Below are 18,757 nucleotides of genomic sequence, written 5' to 3'. Positions count from 1 at the left end.
GAAAAGGTTTAAAAAAACTGGTCATGTTTAGTCTTGAGAAAAGACTAGGAGAGAACCTGGTAAGTCTTCAAGTATGGAAGGGCTGTTAAACTGGCTCATGATTAATTGTTCTTCATATCCACTGAAGGTTGGACAAGTTGTAAGGGGCTTAATTTGCAGCAAGGGAGATTTAGGTTAGATATTAGGATAGTTGAGTTCTGGAACAGGTTTCCAAGGGAGGTTGTGGAATCCCCATCACAGAAGGTTTTTAAGAACAGCATGGACAAACACCTGTTAAGGATGGTCTAGGTATATGTGCTGCCTCAGTGCAGGGGGCTGGACTTGATGACCTCTCGAGATCCTTTCCAACCTTACATTTCTGTGACTTTGTGCCATAACATAGAGACAGCTGTCTGCAAAAATAAAAAGAAAACATTGAAGTGTTTAGTTACCTTGTTTGTCACACTCTGCCCCATTTTTTATACTTAATTTTTAAATGGCATGTCTGGTAGATTTAACAGAAGACAAGCACAAGCAATAAGTTGCTGGGAAAGTGTAATTTTTTTAAACAGTGTTTGTCAACAAACATCTGCAGAAGAAAGGGTAATCCAGCAGAAAATTGGCATTTCCCCCAGAAGATGCAAAGTCAGAACTGTCCAGTGGAGGTATAGATAAGAGATTCAACTACAGTTAAAGGACTTGCCCGTACAGTGGAAGGACTTTCTTAAGAGGCAGAGTAGAAACCTGGTCTTAGCAGCCAATTTTAATTTTAAAAATGTCTTTCATATATATAACATGTTTTGAAGTCAAGAAACAAGTACTGTGTTGCTCTATATCCACATATTCATTCAAGGAAAGTGTATCTAAAAATTAAAACATTTCTGTCTTTAAGAGTTAAATTTTCTGTTCAGAATATCCCATACCAAAGGTAGCCAGGGAAAGTGTGTGTGTGTGTAAAACACATCTATACCATTGTAGTTAATTGAAGCAGTAATTAAATAAGTATAACAAGAAGTCCAGTGGCACCTTAAAGACTAACAGATTTATTTGGGCATAAACTTTTGTGGGTAAAAAACCCACTTCTTCAGATGCATGGAGTGAAAATTACAGATGCAGGCATTATTATACTGACACATGAAGAAAAGGGAGTTACCTCACAAGTGGAGAACCAGTGTTGACAGGGCCAATTCATCAGGGTGGATGTAGTCCACTCCCAATAATTGATGAGGAGGTGTCAATTCCAGGAGAGGGGAAAGTTGCTTTTGTAGTGAGCCAGTCAGTCCCTATTCAAGCCCAAATGAATTTTAGTTCTGCAGTTTCTCTTTGAAGTCTGTTTCTGAGGTTTTTTTGTTCAAGTATGGCTACTTTTAAATCTGTTATAGAATGTCCAGGAAGATTGAAGTGTTCTCCTACTGGCTTTTGTATGTTACCTTTCCTGATGTCCGATTTGTGTCCATTTATTCTTTTACGAAGAGATTGTCTGTCTGGTTTGGCCAATGTACATGGCAGAGGGCATGGCTTGCACATGATGGCATATATCACATTAGTAGATGTGTAGGTGAATGAGTCCCTGATGGTGTGGCTGATGTGGGTGGGTCCTCTGATGGTGTCACTAGAGTAGATATGGGGAGAGAGTAGGCAACGAGGTTTGTTACAGGGATTGGTTCCTGGGTTAGTGTTTCTGTGGTATGTTGTGTAGTGGCTGGTGAGTATTTGTTTCAGGTTGAGGGGCTGTCTGTAAGTGAAGACTGGCCTGCATCCCAAAGTCTGTGAGATTGGGGGATCATTTTCCAGGATAGGTTGTAGATTGTTGATGATGTGATAGAGAGGTTATAGCTGGGGGCTGTATGTGATGGCCAGTGTGTTCAGTTATTTTCCTTATTGGGCCTGTCCTGGGTACCCATCTCGCTCTGTCAATCTGTTTCCTCATTTTCCCAGGTGGGTATTGTAGTTTTAAGAATGCTTATAAAGATCTTGAAGGTGTTTGTCTCTGAGGGATTGGAGCAAATTCAGTTGTGTCTTAGGGATTGGCTGTAGACCATGGATCATGTGATGTGTCCTGGATGGAAGCTGGAGGCATGTAGGTAAGTGTAGCGGTCAGTAGGTTTCCAGTATAGGGTGGTGTTTATGTGACCACCACTTATTTGAACGGTAGTGTCCAGGAAGTCTCTTGTGTGGACTAGTCCAGGCTGAGGTTGATGGTGGGGTGGAAATTGTTGAAATCCAGGTGGAATGCCTCAAGAGTCTCCTTCCCATGGGTCCATATAATGAAGATGTCATCAGTGTAGCTCCAGTAGAGGAGGGGCGCTAGGGGACGAGAGCTGAGGAAGCACTGTTCTAAGTCAGCCATAAAAATGTTGGCATACTGTGGGGCCATGCGGGTACCCATAGCAGTGCTGCTGACTTGAAGGTAAAAGTTGTCCCCAAATCTGAAATGGTTGTGGGTGAGGACAAAACCACGAAGCTCATCCACCAGGTGTACCGTGGCTTGATCAGGGATACTGATCTTAACAGCTTGTAGTCCATCCTCATGTGGAATATATTTATAAATAATTATACTATACAGTACCTTTCAAAGAAGAATTTGTGGAAGTGAGGTATTAAAAGCAGTTGAATTGTATCTGTTTTATTTTTAAGGAGAATAAACTTGATTCCTCTGAAGACAGACACGTCAAACTCAACACACACAAATCTAGTGTCCACACCTTCCTCCTCAGAAGCAATTCAACATGGTAAGCCACTTTCTGATCATAATATATAAGATTCGCTGCTCAGCCATTTCATTCCAAATTACATTATTATGGATCTTTGACTAGTTTGGTAAATATGAATATTTTAGTTCAAACATGAATACAGAGGGATTAATGACAAATTCAGAAACTTGTGTCTCCAACTCAGTTTTGGAAGCTGCGGCTTAACAGTATTTTGGACAATATAAAGTGAGTTATTGTTCTCAGTCCAGTTGCTAGTGGACAGATGTCCACATTAGTCATCAGCAACACAGTTGATGTTAGTTAGAATCTTGGCTGTCAGTCTCAACACCCAGGCATTGAGTTATTCACCTCCACTTCAGACTGGTGGGTTTTACGAGCCAGTTTTCACTGCTGCTCCTGCATGATGCCTGTACAGTGGATAAAGGACTTTGGTATACAGGGCTGTCAACTCAGCATCTTTCATGCATGCTAAATTAACTTTTAATTTTTTTTAAATGAAAAATAATGAACAAGAAATCAAACTAAGTGAATTTCATTATTTCCCAATATTTCAGAGATACCTTCTCCCTCTGATGATCCTGTGCACAATCCCCCAGCATCTAAACGTCCCAGAATTGATGAAACTCCTGTCTCTGTATCTCCTGAAGACCAAACCAGCTGTAGTTCAAACAACTGAAGACCAAAATTTCAATAAACTCACTGTCTGGGGGCAATGCAACTAGACCAGAAAGTAAATTCCCTTTCTGCAAGTGATAGAGAGCCTCAACTGCTAAATAGAGTATTAAGGGGGTTTAACATAAGGTGTTGTGAAGGAGGGTATCTGCAGCAGAAAAGACTGATTTTCTGCAAAAATCCTGTTCTGGGGAAGTGAAAATAGTTGGAACTTAACTCTGCTTGTATCGGCCCTTGAACACTGCTTTCTAAACCAAGTAGTGTCAACTGCATGATAAAGCATAGTGTTTGTAGGCAATATTGGTATAGAAATGTCTTGACAACCTAACAGTCTCCTTCATAATCATCTCATTGATATTTTTAAAGTATTAAGTCTTCCAGCAAGTCTATGTCTTGCAAAAGAGTGGGATTTTTAAGGATTTGTCTGTCTTCATAGTGTTTTAATGTGGCTAACAACTGTTTAACTGAGGCAATTGACTTCTACATTGCACAGTTAAGTTTATCAGTTCACAAGATAATTATGCACTCTGACTTTCATTCCATTTGGATGTTTAATGTTTATGTGCTCCACACTTGAAAATGCAGTGCAATATCAGTGGTATAATTGAAATAAAAGTCAAACTCATAACTGCAAGGAAGTGAAAAATATTTTTGTTTAAATGTTATGGGCATTCAACAATAGAAACAGATTCGTCTGTTCATTCTCTGTATTAAAAAATTGCAGGCATGAGGTTTTCTAGGGACAGCAAAGGATTGCGATATATATGTTGAAATTACTGGTTTTCCCCGTTTTTCCATAATCCAAAACCTGCTCCCTTAGCAAAAAATAAATACGTAAAACCAATGTATGTTAAGGTTTTAATTTGTTTGTTTTTGCACTTAGTGCTCTTTGTGTACGTAACATGAGACCTTAGGTTTGGAAACAGTGAAATCAAAATGGAACTATTGTGAAACCTACTACACTTCAGAATGTTCAGCCCTGGTGGTGAAGGTTGGAGAAGGAGCAAGGGAGTACTTTGTAACACGCCTTCCCTGTTTAAAAGAAAATGTAAGATAATGGTTAAATAAGTGAAAGTCCCTTTTAATTGACTTAAACTGCCACTTAAAACCCTTTTTCAGGTAATCTCTTCTGGTTAAGCCTCTGCTTCCAACATTTGAAGTGTTAATGTACATAGTTGGAAAAAAAAAAGTTCCAAATTCATATTAAAGCTTTTTTCTACCTATACTGTTCCCTGGTTTTGGTTGTTTCACTATAAAATTGTTTTTAAAATATGTAATTTACTTATTGCTTATTTCATGACTGCATGAGAAACAACTAATTCAAAAAGAGGCAAATTAAAATGAAAGTTCTTCAGAAATGGGTTGAATAAAATAGTGTTCATATGGAAGAAATGTTACTTAATAAATTCTTGTCAGTGAGACAGTGTTAAGCAGATGCTAAAGTACTTTGCTGAATCAGGGTCTATTGAACATTTCTGTTGAAGTTTGATATATACAAACGGGGGGGAAACATCTTACTTGCATTTCTGCTCAAGATCTTTGAAGAAGAGGATGGGGCTGAGCTTATTAGATTTATCCAAATCTTGAGCATCCTAAAATAGGAAATGGAAAGAAGATACAACCAAACTAGGTCAGATGTTCACACAGTCGATTAAAAATATTTTTAAAGATCCCTACCAATGGTGACTGATAGACATTTACATCTAAAGTCCTCTTTGCTATTTATGTTTTATTTTTTTTTGCTCAGTTTGGGCCATGAAAACACTAGTCATCTCCACTTTCTGGTTTCCGTATACAGTGACCAATATAGTGCTGCAATATTTGGGTTGTGTGCGCTGCAAGGGACAGTTTAAATTCAAACCCTTATAAACATTAATTGAAATATTTTTCTGCAGTTTTATAAAATCTGATTTTAAACAAAGTAGGCTACCCTCTACACTGAGGACTGGTAAGTAATAATGGGTAATACTATTCACTTCATCTTCATTTTTGCTGTGGTTTAAAAGAGATGTGTGCTCAAAAACCATTGCACTTAAAACCATATAAGCCAGATATGGAAAAGAGTTACTGGTTGTAGATTAGCCAGCCAGCTCATTGTTAATGCTTTCTCTAGTCTAATCATAAGTGTCACAAGAAATAGGGCTTCTGCCACTTCCCTTTGAAAACTATTCCACATCTTGACTGGAAGCTTTTCCTGGTGTTTGTTCTACATTTACTGTTTTTATAATTTCATCTAATTATTCCTAGTAGTTCCCTCTTGCCACAATACTTCCTTTGTTTTCTTGTTTACTGCCCTTAGTTACTGGTAGATTGTTGTCTCCCCTCTCTTCCTCTTTGCTCAGCAAAGTCATATGTATTTAGCTCTTTTAATCTTTTCTCATAAAACCAGGTCCCACATCATTTTTATTGCTCATCTCTGAACAGCAATAATAATACATTCAAATAAGTACCATCCCTTTTTATTTTTTGACACAGTACTATATTACGATGATTTCTTTTCACATTTAGATACCTCCCACATCTGTTTTACAGAAGTAAATTGTTGGTAAGTTCATTAGCCAGTTCTTTCCATTCCTAATTATGTATATCAACTGGACTAGCTGATTCATATATTTCATATTTAAGTAATTTCTTATTGGCAGTCTGTCAGTACATCATCGAATATCAGGGTTGGAAGGGACCTCAGGAGGTCATCTAGTCCAATCCCCAATTTTTGCCCCAGATTCCTAAATGGCCCCCTCAAGGATTGAACTCACAACCCTGGGTTTAGCAGGCCAATGCTCAAACCACTGAGCTATCCCTCCCCCCCAAGACCTTTTTCGAGGTCTTCCATATGTCCAAGTCATCCATTCACCTTACTGGTTGATTACCAGTTTAATCTTTGTGTTGAACAAGATGATGGATTTTTTCCACTAGGCTGCTGAATACCATTCAGTTGTGGATAATATAATAACAGTGTGAAGAATAACTTGTCCAGAAACACAGGCATGAGAATTCTAAGCAAAAAGTGAGGGTTAGCTGTCCTCTGGATATCACTGTTCTTCATCTTGGGGGATGTGGGGAAAAGATATTGAAGCTAGCAGTATAAAACAACAAAACAACATGGTGGATTAAGAAGAGTTGTGGGATTTTAGGACAGTAAACAATTTTATCTCTGATATATGTGCTTCCAAAAATATTGGTTCTGTTACCAACAAGAGCTTCCTCCTTACAGTTAAATATAGTGGCGGGGGAGGAGATGTTTTTATTTTCTGATGAGTAGCATCTCATGTAGCTCACAGAACAAGTATTCCCTCTCCAACAACACATGCAATTTTAAAAAATAGAATATTTTTATTAGAACAAGTGAACTATGTAAATGACTTTCACTTAAGTGTTCTATATGCCAAGACATAAGTAAGGCTACATGGGTCAAACGAAATACATTATACAGATTTAAATAAGTAAAATAAGAAATGGAACAAAATATAAACAGTGCAACAAAACTCTGTTAAGGAGAAAAGGTTGACGCTAGATGGCTACCAAGACCCACTTATATTTTCAGGAATAAATAAGCATAATTTTTTAGTTAGTTAGTTAGTTTTTCCTTCATGGCTAAAATTTCCCACATTTTCCTAAACCCAGTTTTCAAGCTTTGACTTTTCTCCGGTCAACAGTAACTTGCAATAGCTAGTAACAAAAGACATGGTTTTTTTCCATTTTAGAAAAAAAATATTACCTATTCCTGTTGGGTTAATGAAGATACTCAAGGTTATTTTATAAATGGCCGAGTGAAGTGAGGTCTTATGCTCAACTCGATGGCATTTTTTGTTTGGCTGTAATTTTGGAATGCAATATCTGATCAATTCCAAAATTTCAGGGAATGTTTTTGATATCAATGGTTAGAACCCTAGTTATTTTGCTGAAAACCAGAAGGGAGAAATGAGGAACACATGGAGTCCATTGCATCTGGTTAAATACACTTAGCCTTATTGACCTTGTTGAAGCTTATTTCTACACTGGGTCCACGTGACTTGTGCCCGCAAACCCGTTCTTTCCAAGCCTGCGCTTGCAAGACACTGTGATTTCTAGGGGCATATCCAAGGTTCTTAGTGCCTTTGTTAGCTGTAGCTGCCCTAGGGCTTGGTTCATAATGCATTTTTGGAGACTTTCTGTCCAACCCACCATACTTGACTGGAAGTGCTCTTGGCCTGCCAAGCCATTTTTTGGGTGTGCACAATCCTTATAACTGGAGACAACACCATGTATCCAGCACTGATAGAAGACCTTCTCCTGCTTGCACTTTCACTCCTATTTCAGGAATCTGGCAGAGCAGCTGTGAGGTGCTGGTGGACATTACTGCAGTGGTATCTGTTTTATCGAAAGCACTTCTCGGAATGGGGTATAGCCATGGCATCTGCAACCCAGTTGATGCAGTTCCTGCCTGTTGCCATAGCTGCAGATTCACAATATGTCGATTGCAAAAAGAAAAGGAGGACTTGTGGCACCTTAGCGACTAACCAATTTATTTGAGCATGAGCTTTCGTGAGCTACAGCTCACTTCATCGGATGCCATCAGATGGCATCTGATGAAGTGAGCTGTAGCTCACGAAAGCTCATGCTCAAATAAATTGGTTAGTCTCTAAGGTGCCACAAGTCCTCCTTTTCTTTTTGCAAAGACAGATTAACACGGCTGTTACTCTGAAACCTGTCAATATGTCGATTGACACTTCTGGAGCAGGGCCACAAGCACAGACTGGTGGGACCGCATTGTCATGTGGACCTGGGATGACCAGCAGTTGTTCCAGAACTTTCTCATGAAGAAGCAGATGTTCCTAGAGCAGTTTGCATGGGGGGAGACCAGGCAGGTCCAGAGGCAGATCATTATAGCCATCTGGAAGCAGGCTATCCCCAGAGTGCTACAGGTCTATGGCTAACCATTTTGGTGATAGCAAGTCAACTGGGGTGGGGTTGTACTGATGGAGGTTTGTGAAGCGATCAGAATAATTGCTGGCTTTGAGATAATGGGCTTTCCACACTGCACTGGGGCTACTGATGGGACTAATGTGACCATAACTTGTTCTTTGGAAAGAGCACATAAGCACATAATGGTCCATAGTTCAAAACAATGCTTGATGGCAGCCGTTAACACCTTCCAGCACAAGAATAGCTACCTTCCTCCCCCACCCCAATCTCAGCTCTACCATTCATCCCAATGCAGTTTAAAAGGTTGACACTCTGAATGATTTATCTCCCAGATAGAAAGAAAGGATGTAAGAATGGAGGGGGCATGCAGGAAATGGGGCACCCTGGCCTGGGGCAAGAAGGGAATGAGGTTATACAGAAGCCCTGAGATGCGGGGTGGGGGATACAGGAGGAATCCCTGAAATAGAGGGAGAATGACACAAGCAGTTTGGGGGCAGCAGGAGGGAGATGGAAGAATGCAAGGAGCCCCTGGTGTGTGCAATGCTTGTGGCCTACAGAAAAGCATGTGCCCCTTCTCTTTTTGTTCTGGGAAATTATAACTTTGTAATGTTTTGGCCAGTTCCACTAATATATAACCTCACAGATTGTTGCTGACTACATATAAAGGTTTCCTGATTTGCCAGTGAATTTGGCTTCCTCCTGTTGGAATTTTTCACTGAACGCCAGAGGTATATGTACCTAAACAAAAAATATATACTGACACATTTTAAAAAATGGTTTATGGTATCTATATACTATAGCTGTATTTGATTTATTGGCATTATGAGTTGCCAGCTTGTTTGGCAGTCCTATTTAATAAGAGGCAGCTTGGTGGTATGTTTTAAGTTATAACATACAGAATACACTGTACTGTATTAAGCCACTCCTGCTTTTCACACCATTCACTTTTCCTCTCATTTATTACATTCCATTTATAAAGAACTGTTCTGTCACTGTTCAGATGCTCTGGAATGTTGTTACATGGCAATAGCAAACTTGTGATAGGATTGGTTGTCATAACTTACATAAATAGATTAATATTATAGTTAGTTATCGAGTTGGAAATACGGCATTTCAAAATTTAATGTAGAAGGGCTAGATTTTTGAAAGTGCCTAGAACTTAATTGGGTCCAGATTAAAATGCTGAGCACTATTGAAAATTTGGCCCAGAGTAACCAAAGATTATTTACCAAACTCATAGATAGCCCAGGAATTTTATTTCAAGTAATTGTATTGTATTGTTTAAGAAAATAAATAAAAAGGCATCTGGAAAATGCTGAAAAATTAGTGCTTTTCTAATCTGGAGGATTACAGGTAAATGATGGCTAGTCTCCATTTGTCTCTAATTGAAGTCTTGTGTATCACACGTTACTAATCATGGCTTTGACTAACTCATGTACACCCATAGATTATACTGCACTGTTTTCCAGCACAGGAGATGGAGAACAATGCTGCTTCTCTCTGCTACTATCACTCCTCATATGGAGAGAAGGGAGGTAATCTTGGGATTTGAGCTTTGTTAGCGTGGTACTCGGCATGCTTCTCCCTCATCCTTCACTAATCAGAGAGGAGGCAGCTGCACTGGCAGGCAGAAAGATTCTCCTAGGAGCCGACTCAGCTCCCTCTCTATGCCCCCTTCTGGCTCTGAATACAGAACAGAGAATTCAATCAGGCAGGCATGAGACTGAGCCCACCTGCCCAGCAGCAGTTCTTGCTTCTTCTTACCTTACCTGTGAGGGAGGTCCAGATGTGAGAAGCAGACTGGATCTTCCTGCAGCAGTTCTCAAACTGTGGGCACGACCCCCTTTTAATGGAGTCACCAGGGCTGGTGTGGATGAACACCTCTTGTATATTCATCACCGTCTTCATAAAAATTGAACAATTTGCACTGAACGCCATGTGACATGGTAGAGTATCACAAGGACATTAGCACATCTTTCTGTTCCCTTTACTTGAGGTACACAAGAGATGTTCTGGTGGTGATGGTGATAAATCCTGTAAACAATCCCTCGCAGACTTTGGGCCCAAAACATTGGTCACTGATAGCTCTGCCTTGGTTCTTGCACAAGACAATGTTTTAACAATATTTGAATTGCAAGCTTATTGCCATTGACCATGCTGTTGCAACGCAGGTTGTGTTTAACTGTATGGTAAAAGGTTGCAATTTCCTATGTGTTGTAACACCACACTATGCTACAATTCTGTCACTTCTAGTGTTTGTAGTCACCAAAAATTTGCTAATGGTTGTCATACTTTTGGCCTGTGTGCTTTCTTATGTCTATCAGTTGCTGTAATGCTGCCTTACATCAGTCTCACCTCTATGCCCAATAGCAAATTCATGTACAAAAGGCTTTACCAGAACTATCTCTGGTATATTTTCTTTCTCATTGACCTTTATATCTATACAGTCTCATTTTTTCTTATTTAAGCCCAGGACTGTCTGAAGTTCTTGCTGTTTCATTTACCCTTCTGAATCTGTTTACCTGATGTGTGTAAATGGTGCTGGAGCTAATGTTAGCTGCTAGGTAGGCAAAATTTCCATTTATTAATTCAATTTAAGTAGGTATATTGGCTCAGTAAATCATGGAATTGATTCTGTACTACATTGTCTAGTTTTAGAAACTTAATATCATTGGAAAATAAGGTAATAAAAACTTGCTTGCAATATTTTCAGAGGGATATTATTTTTAATATGTCAAAATACAGGATCTTGTGCTAATTTAGTATGGGGCAGGCAATTTTTTAATCTAAATAAGTTATAATATGGGACTGTTGGCAGCCCTACACTAAGGTATGTTTTAGCGGAAGAGGGGTTGGTGGGTGAGGAACTGGAGAGTAGAAATTTGGAAGGAGGGGCAAGGGAGGTGGTGTCTGGGGAGCAGGAGGTGCTTGCAGTCTTTTTGGCGGTAGGGTATTGAAGGAAACTTACACTGATAGGAAGCTCTCAGCCTTATGAGGATCCTCCCACATGAGCACAGGAATCTTGGTGATCCATTACACGTGTGTTATTTCTCCTCATCTTCCAAGCATAGAGGCTCCTCTTTTTCCACCCCACCCCAGCCTCTCTTTGTGGCTTCACAGTGTGCTTACCAGCAGGTGAAGCTGTTCAGAAGATGGACTCCCACTCTATTCCTCAGTGTTTCACCTCTGCTCGAAGATAAGAAACAGGAGGTTCCTCTGGGCCCGTGGGTTTCAACCTGCAGTCCGCGGACCCCAGGAGGGTCCGCAGACTTTGTCTGAGATTTCCATTTGAACATTTTTGTGGGTTTGCAAATGAAAAAAGCCACTGCTCTAGGTGTCGCCTCCCTCTAGCTCCAGGCAGGAGCTTTTTCCATTACACTTTTTTCTATTCTTCTCCCTCTCCTTGGTGTCCTCCTCCCCTGCTGTGGGGAGAGGATTTTGAGAACAGGAGTCTGCAGAAAACGGTTATTTGAGGACACATCTGGCCGTGTAGCAGCCCAGCTAAGATCAAAGTGGCTCTAGCACACACCCCAGCTGCACATTACTGCACCAGTTGCCCCCACTCTCCCACGCTGTGGCAGGCAAGCTGAAAGCTGTTTGGGGCGGAGATTCAGCGAAACCTGGCATTTTGGAAGTGTCAGGCCAGAGGTCCTTGGCTGTTTCTCTGTTCTGACTGGGGTGAAAAGTGGCACGACCCAGGAAAGTCTTCAAGAGCCCGGTAAGCCGAAGGGCAGGAAATATAGGCGCCAACTTTGTGGGTGCTCAAGGGCTCAGGCACCCACCTAGGGTGACCAGGTGTCCGGTTTTTGACCGGAACACCCGGTCGAAATGGGATCCTGGTGGCTCCGGCACCGCAGACCGGGCCGTTGACTGTCTGGTTGGCAGCGCTGTGCAGAGGGGCTGGCAGGCTCCCTGCTAGCCTCCGTGCTGCACTGCTCCCAGGAAGCAGCCAGAGTCATCCCCTCCCGCACCCTAGCCCCCTGAGCCAGCCCAGTGAAAATGAGCAAGTGAGTGAGGGTGGGGAGAGTGAGCAACGGGGGAGGGGGTGAAATGGAGTGACTGGGGGCGGGGCCTCAGAGGATGGGCAGGGCAGGGGGCGGGGCAAGAGCATTCGGTTTTGTGTGAGTAGAAAGTTGGCAACCCTACACCAACCGGGGGGAAAAAAGGGGGTGCTCAGCACCTTCAGGGCTGGATGAATCTTTTGTGGGCCCCAGCACCTGGTCCATGGCCTGCCCCCCGCTCCACCCTGACACCCCCCTCCCCCCAAGGCCCTGCCTGCCACTTGCACAGGGGTGGGAGCAAATAGGAGGGAGCACCCACTGGCAAAAACAAAAGTCAGGGTCTGTGGCAGGAAAGACCCATGATGCAGGACCCCTCAGCCCATTCAGACTGCCACAGTAACCAGGTGTTTCTTCCCTAGGTGTTCCAGAAAGGGCTTTAGCAGCACTTGGCATCAACTCCCCTCGTCCCCCCATCCCTTTTATTGGTTTTGTCATCCCCTCTCCCTCTGAGGGAAGCTCTGATTCCCACAGGCTCTGAAACCAAAACCCCACGTGGGGTGCTAGTTCCCCTTACATCACAAGGCAGCCCGAGGGCTCCAAGTACAGATCCTGTCCCTCAAACTCTCTGTGGCACGTGGGTTTGTACAGCATGGCCAAACCTGCCATTTCCCCAAACTTTTCATGTTCCTTCCACTGGCTTTTCCTGAGGAAGTCAGCAGAGCGGGCTGGTCCATACTGCTAATTAACCCTCTATTCCCCAGGCTCCCTCAAGTGTGGCCTAGTCCAGTCCTTTCTCTTACTGCTGCTTTCTCTGATTTTTCCTTTCTCAGGATACATGAGTGATCTACCTCATTCATTTACCCAGCAAATCTTCTGTTTGGCTGGCTCGTAAGTCTGTGTATCCCTGTCTCTTTTTTTACCATGCCTGCTGGTTGCTTTACTTACCAATGCTGCCAGCCTGCATATGCCAGTAGACCACCAAAATAGCTGGAATATGCAGGTGGCGGTGTGATTAAGTCTTTCTCCCTCCAGGTTCTCCATGTGTGTTAGATCAGCCTACGCTGCCATTTTCATTGAGCCTGACAGCAGCTTTCAACCAAGTGGCATTGCTGAAAGTTTACTTGTTCTTTCCATCAGCCTTCCAGTTCCAGTGAATGATCTGAAAGGCTGTGATCTAGCACTAAAAGTTCAATATTAAGGGAGGAGAGTGCATCATTTTGTTGCACAGCTGTAAAACCAGTTCAGGAAAACTTTAAAGCTCACAGAGCATTACTGCAGGAACAAGGGGCTTCCTGTATAAGTATTCATGCCCAGCTCTGTTCTTTCCCCCTCTCACCCACCTATCCACCCTGCCAGCTCCTGCTTCTTTAAATTTTTTTTTTTTTTAAAGAAGGCACTTCAAGGGGCAGGACATAGATAGGGCAATAACAAAACAGGTAGCTGTGGAAGCAGAATCTTTACAGCTGCGTGGCTCAGTACGCTGAGTTGCTCAACCATTTCTGAGGAGTTTAATTCAAGCCCTTCCATAAGATGCCTTTGTGTACCATGACCAAAAAAGCACCCCAAAAGCAAAGAAGAAGAAGAAAAAGTCTTCTACCATTTTTCTCTTTAGAACTGAGTTTTCTTCCAAAGTTTTCAAGATTCCCAAGTCAAATTAAAAAAATATATATCCACATAAGGGCTCTCAAAACCATCTGAGAGAATCTTCCTGTAGATTTTGAAGTTCCCCTTCTCCATTCATCCTCCTACCCCACTTTTCTCTAGATCAGTAAAAGGCAGTGGAGGGCAACATTACAAACCATATTTTAGCAGAAACAATTACTCCTTTTCCTGAGTTGTTTTTTTTTTTTTTTTTTTTTTTTTGGGGTGTTCAAGACTCTTTCTGGGAGGAAGTAATGACAAATTCACCCACTATTTATTCTGTCCAGGCTGATTGACTGGTGCAAGGTCCATTTCTGCCTAAACTCCAGGACTTTCTGATAGAGATTTCTCCACAGGATTTTCACTGTCCTTCAAGGAAACCTGTCCTCATGGGCCATTTTGCCTGTGTCACCAATACGAGTACTTTGCAATGTTGCAGAGCCATTTCCAACTCCAGGCAATGCCCTTAGGCTTTTGCCCTGTTCTCCGTTTTTTCACCATTTTGATGGTCTGTCTCATGTCCATTCTACAACAGGAAGGCAATAGATTACTTGTTAATAGCCCAACCATATGAGAGAACGTCTGTACATAATGACCAGAACTTTCAACTTCTTGAGTCCCTTGGCTTCTTCATAATTTATTGCAACTGTGAAAATGTAAATAGATAAAACCTAGAAAAAATGCTTAAAACCCATAATTTTTGCCTGTGAAAGTTTAAATTGGTAAATGAAAAATGCTTAAAAGCAAACATTGAGATCTGTTGAAATTATTTAAAAAATTGAATTCTAAATTCTTATATTGTTTGTTTACAATAGTATCGACTGTGTGCTAGTCCCTTACCAAGTCCTCTTTAAGGACATTTTGTGCTTCAAGGGCTTCCCAAAATAAGGCGTCTAATTATTAAAACTGCCACCTACATTTGAGCAAAATGACCTGGAACCTCATAGACTTACAGACTTTAAGGTCAGAAGGGACCATCACGATCATCTAGTCTGACCTGCACATTGCAGGCCACAGAACCTCACCCACCCACTCCTGTAATAGACCCTAACCTCTGCCTGAGTTACTGAAGCCCTCAAATCATGGTTTAAAGACTTCAGGTTACAGAGAATCCACCATTTACAGTGAGACATTTTGCCTTCTATAGCATGAATATTCAGGAGAGCTCATAGATTTCTTGTTTGAATCTAAAACCTGTCCACAAATCTGAGTGTTTTCAAGGGATTCTGAGAACCTGAATTTCATGGTGCTCTTAAAAGGACAAGAATACCATTTTGTTTTTCCTGGTAGCAATTACATGGAACAGAAAAAATATTATGTTGATGGGGGAGGGAGCTTTATTCATCTGGAATCCTTGTGTCCAATTTTTTCCCAGATAAAGTGAGTCTCAGGCCTGCAACAGATTTTTTCTATTTTGTCTCTCTTGTGATCCAAGCCCTTCCACATGCATGTTTTAGATATGGTTAGGGTTGCAAATTGTGTTTACACAAAGTATTCCTAAAAAAAAATGGGATGTAATTTTATAATTAGACAGGTGACCAAGGAAGGAGTGCAAAGCATCCATATTCACCATTTCTAGATGGATAAATTCAGGAGCTTGTCAGGCCTATACATTTTTATAAAAGATCCCCTTCCTGAGAGAACTCACTCAGTCAGGCATTTGGTCATTTCCTGAGTAGAACAGTGTAGTACTTCATTCAAGTAATTTTGCCTTCTGGCTACCTGGTTTTCAGTGCATTTTTTTTATTGCTTTCAAATAGCTATGTTGTTGTTGTCTGTTCTGAGTTTTGGACACATGGCTCTGCAGTCTCTCTCTTGGTTTGTAACCCTTCATGTAGAGGTGAAGGAAGAAGAAAGAAAAAAGACAAAAATAAACAAACATCCTCAACTAAAAGGTGCTTTTTCTTTGTTCGCTTTTCTCTATCTTTTAAGCTTCCGTCATTTGTGGAGAGTTTAGTTTTTACTGCTGCCTACATTCCAGTTGTCTGGGGATCACTGAACACCAGGTGTCCATGAGGGAGAAAAGTAAAATTTACTTACCCTTCTGTGATTTGTCCTTTTCCGAAATGGGCACCAGGTGCCAATGAGACACCATTCAGGGTGTCACCTAATTTGCATTACCTTTTAGTTGGCGGGAAATATGTTAATCCTTCCTTTTGAATCCCTTCCTTTTTCCTTTTTTTTTCCCCCCCTTTTCTGCAGAGAGAGATGGAGAGAAATATTGGGATTGCCTTATATTGGGATCTTGTTTTGGCGTAAGTATTCATATCCATTTTTGTAATATAAAGGAATATGTAGATTAACCATCCTGCTTGGCTATAGCTAATCTTTCATTATTGATCAGAATTTATAGTTCCCTTTCTCTGGTAGAGCAGTGAACTGGGGAGTTAGAGAGACAATCCGCTCTCTGATAAGCTCCACTTGCTGGTACTATGTTGCAAAGCTAGAGAGAGGTGTGGAAAAGGAAAAGCTCCTCTGGTCTTGGAAGGCGAAAAGGAATAACTTAGTTGTTATGGAACACTCAGGGCTGATGGCACAAAAGGGAGAAGGAAAAATTACGGGAAGGTAAGTAAATTTTACCTGTCTCTTCTCCTCCAGTTTTGCTGGCAAAGTTACTCTACTGGATCTATAGCTGCATGGGTCAGACACTTCTTCACATAAGTAGAAAATGATCACCTCTGCAGTGCAGAGCTTTCATTGTTATAAGTTACCATCGGACACCTCTATACAGAGTAATATTTAAGTGATCTTACTACCACATTTTTCTTCTTCCTGCATTGACTTCTTTCCTCCTCTGGGTTAGATGTCACTGTGTTAGGCCTTGTCTGTGTGCAAATTTTGCAGTGTTTCACTGAAACCAGTGAAAAAGGATGTGTGGACACTCTGATTTTGGTTTGAGTGGCTTATTTCAGTTAAGCTTAGAGCTGTACATAATTGCCTAATGATAAACCTGATGTAAATGGAAGTGAAGTGTCCACATACCCTTTGGCACTGGTTTAAGTAAGCAGGTATAAAATCACACTTTTTAACCTCATGTGGTGCACCGCTGTCTGTACCCTCAGGTAGTGGGGGCTGCAGGAACCTTGCTATTCCTCTCTCTGTTGCTAACACCAGTGGAGCTGTACCACTTGGAAATATTTGGGGTAGGGTGGGAGTCTAAGGGCTAGTCTACACGAGAAGTGCTGCCGTGGCGCAGCTACACATCGGTGCAGCTGCACTGCTGTAGCGTGTCTGGTGAAGACGCTCTATGGCAGTGGGAGAGAGCTCTCCCGTTAGTCCAACAACTCCACCTCCACAAGAGGTGGTAGCTATGTCGGCAGGAGAAGCTCTGTTCACATAGCGCTGTCCACTCTGGCCACTAGGTCGGTATAACTTATGTCGCTCACGTCACGCACACCCCTGAGCGACATAAGTTACACCAAAGTATGCAATAGTGTAGCTCTCGCCTGAATGTGGACCAAGCCTTTGGGGAAGAACACGTGGATTAAACCTGCAGGTAGAAGAGATGCATTACGTGACTTGACACTGCAGTATTTAAACTCAACATTTGTAAGTCTGACCATATGAAGTTTTGGTATCTCTGACATATGATGAATTATTACAAAAAGATAACTCCTGGGAATCAATAACAAGCAAAAGTAGTCGTTCTTTCACGTGCAATAGTTACATAAAACTTTCTACAATTACAGTATTTTGTCTTGATATAAATGCTGAATGCTTTTGTTTCATGATGTGCAGTATAATGTACAATAACAAATAAAGGTGAGTTATTGTTGGTTACAAGTATTTTTCTTGAATATTAAATACTACATAGTTACAGAAAGTATATTTATTATAATAATAACAGCACCGTGCATTTATACCATGTCCTTCATCCAAGAATCTCAAAGCACTTTACAGACCATTAATATGCATTAGTGGCTGTGATTATTGCTTTGAATATTAGCTATTTGTAATAGATAAATAGATTTTAAGATTAATAAATTTTAGGGCCAGAAGGAACCATTAGATCATTTAGTTCTAGTCTGAGCTCCTATGTAACACAGGCCACAGAATTTCACCCAGTACACAGTTTGTCACATGGTATTGTTTCTGCTATTTGATTGCATATTCCCAGAACCTCAAACAGCTTTCAAAATGACCTTGTAATCTTGCAGAGGTTGTGAATATTGTCAAAGTAAATTCTGTCTTTTATTCAAATGATATTTGCAAATGCCTTTTAACCTACTTGTAGTTCCACCAACTCCCATTAAAGTTCACGGGAGTTGAGAGCACAGGATTTGGCGTGCTTTTTGCAACATTATTAGAAAGGGATTCTTTGACATGGTTGACTAACTAGAAAAAAAAGTGATCGTGATGTTAGACTATGTAATTGCTCCATAATTTACAAAAAGAAAAGGAGGACTTGTGGCACCTTAGAGACTAACCAATTTATTTGAGCGTACGCTTTCATAAGCTACAGCTCACTTCATCGGCAGCCGATGCTTCAGGCTGCTACTCTGAAACCTGTCCTTAATTTACAGTTTTTTTATCTTGTGTAGAATAATTTAAAATGCGTTTGTTGAGATTGTGCTCAAAATCCACATGCTAAAAATCATAACAAACTTTTGTTATGCCCATAGCACTCATAAATTAAAGCAATTAAGTTGTTTTTCTTTGTTTCTTTCATAATAATTCAAAGCCATTAGTTCACATACTGGAGTAATGGAGGGACTTTAAAACTTCACTTTAAACCATTTTGGATTATAGGACCACAAAAGAGCATCTGACGTTACTATTTTTTCCTCAGAGCTACTAGAACTAAAAAAAAGCCACAAGGACTATTTTCAAATTTGTAAAATAAAA

General features: G+C 41.0%; 1 protein-coding gene across 4 annotated transcripts in view; it reads left to right on the top strand.

Annotated features, from left to right (window-relative positions):
* Nucleotides 1-4,593, top strand: part of CHAF1B (chromatin assembly factor 1 subunit B) — a 31,702-nt gene extending 27,109 nt beyond the window's left edge. For all 4 annotated transcript variants that reach the window (XM_073361099.2, XM_073361127.2, XM_073361119.2 and 1 more), the window contains 2 exons: nucleotides 2,617-2,711; nucleotides 3,248-4,593. In XM_073361099.2, the coding sequence (XP_073217200.1) occupies nucleotides 2,617-2,711; nucleotides 3,248-3,369 (217 nt within the window). In that variant the 3' untranslated portion in view covers nucleotides 3,370-4,593. The remainder of the gene's footprint in view (nucleotides 1-2,616; nucleotides 2,712-3,247) is intronic.
* Nucleotides 4,594-18,757: the final 14,164 nt, after the last annotated feature.

Source organism: Lepidochelys kempii, chromosome 1 (genome assembly GCF_965140285.1).
Source record: "Lepidochelys kempii isolate rLepKem1 chromosome 1, rLepKem1.hap1, whole genome shotgun sequence".
NCBI classification, from domain to species: Eukaryota; Metazoa; Chordata; order Testudines; family Cheloniidae; genus Lepidochelys; species Lepidochelys kempii.
This window is presented reverse-complemented; position numbering and strand designations above follow the sequence as displayed.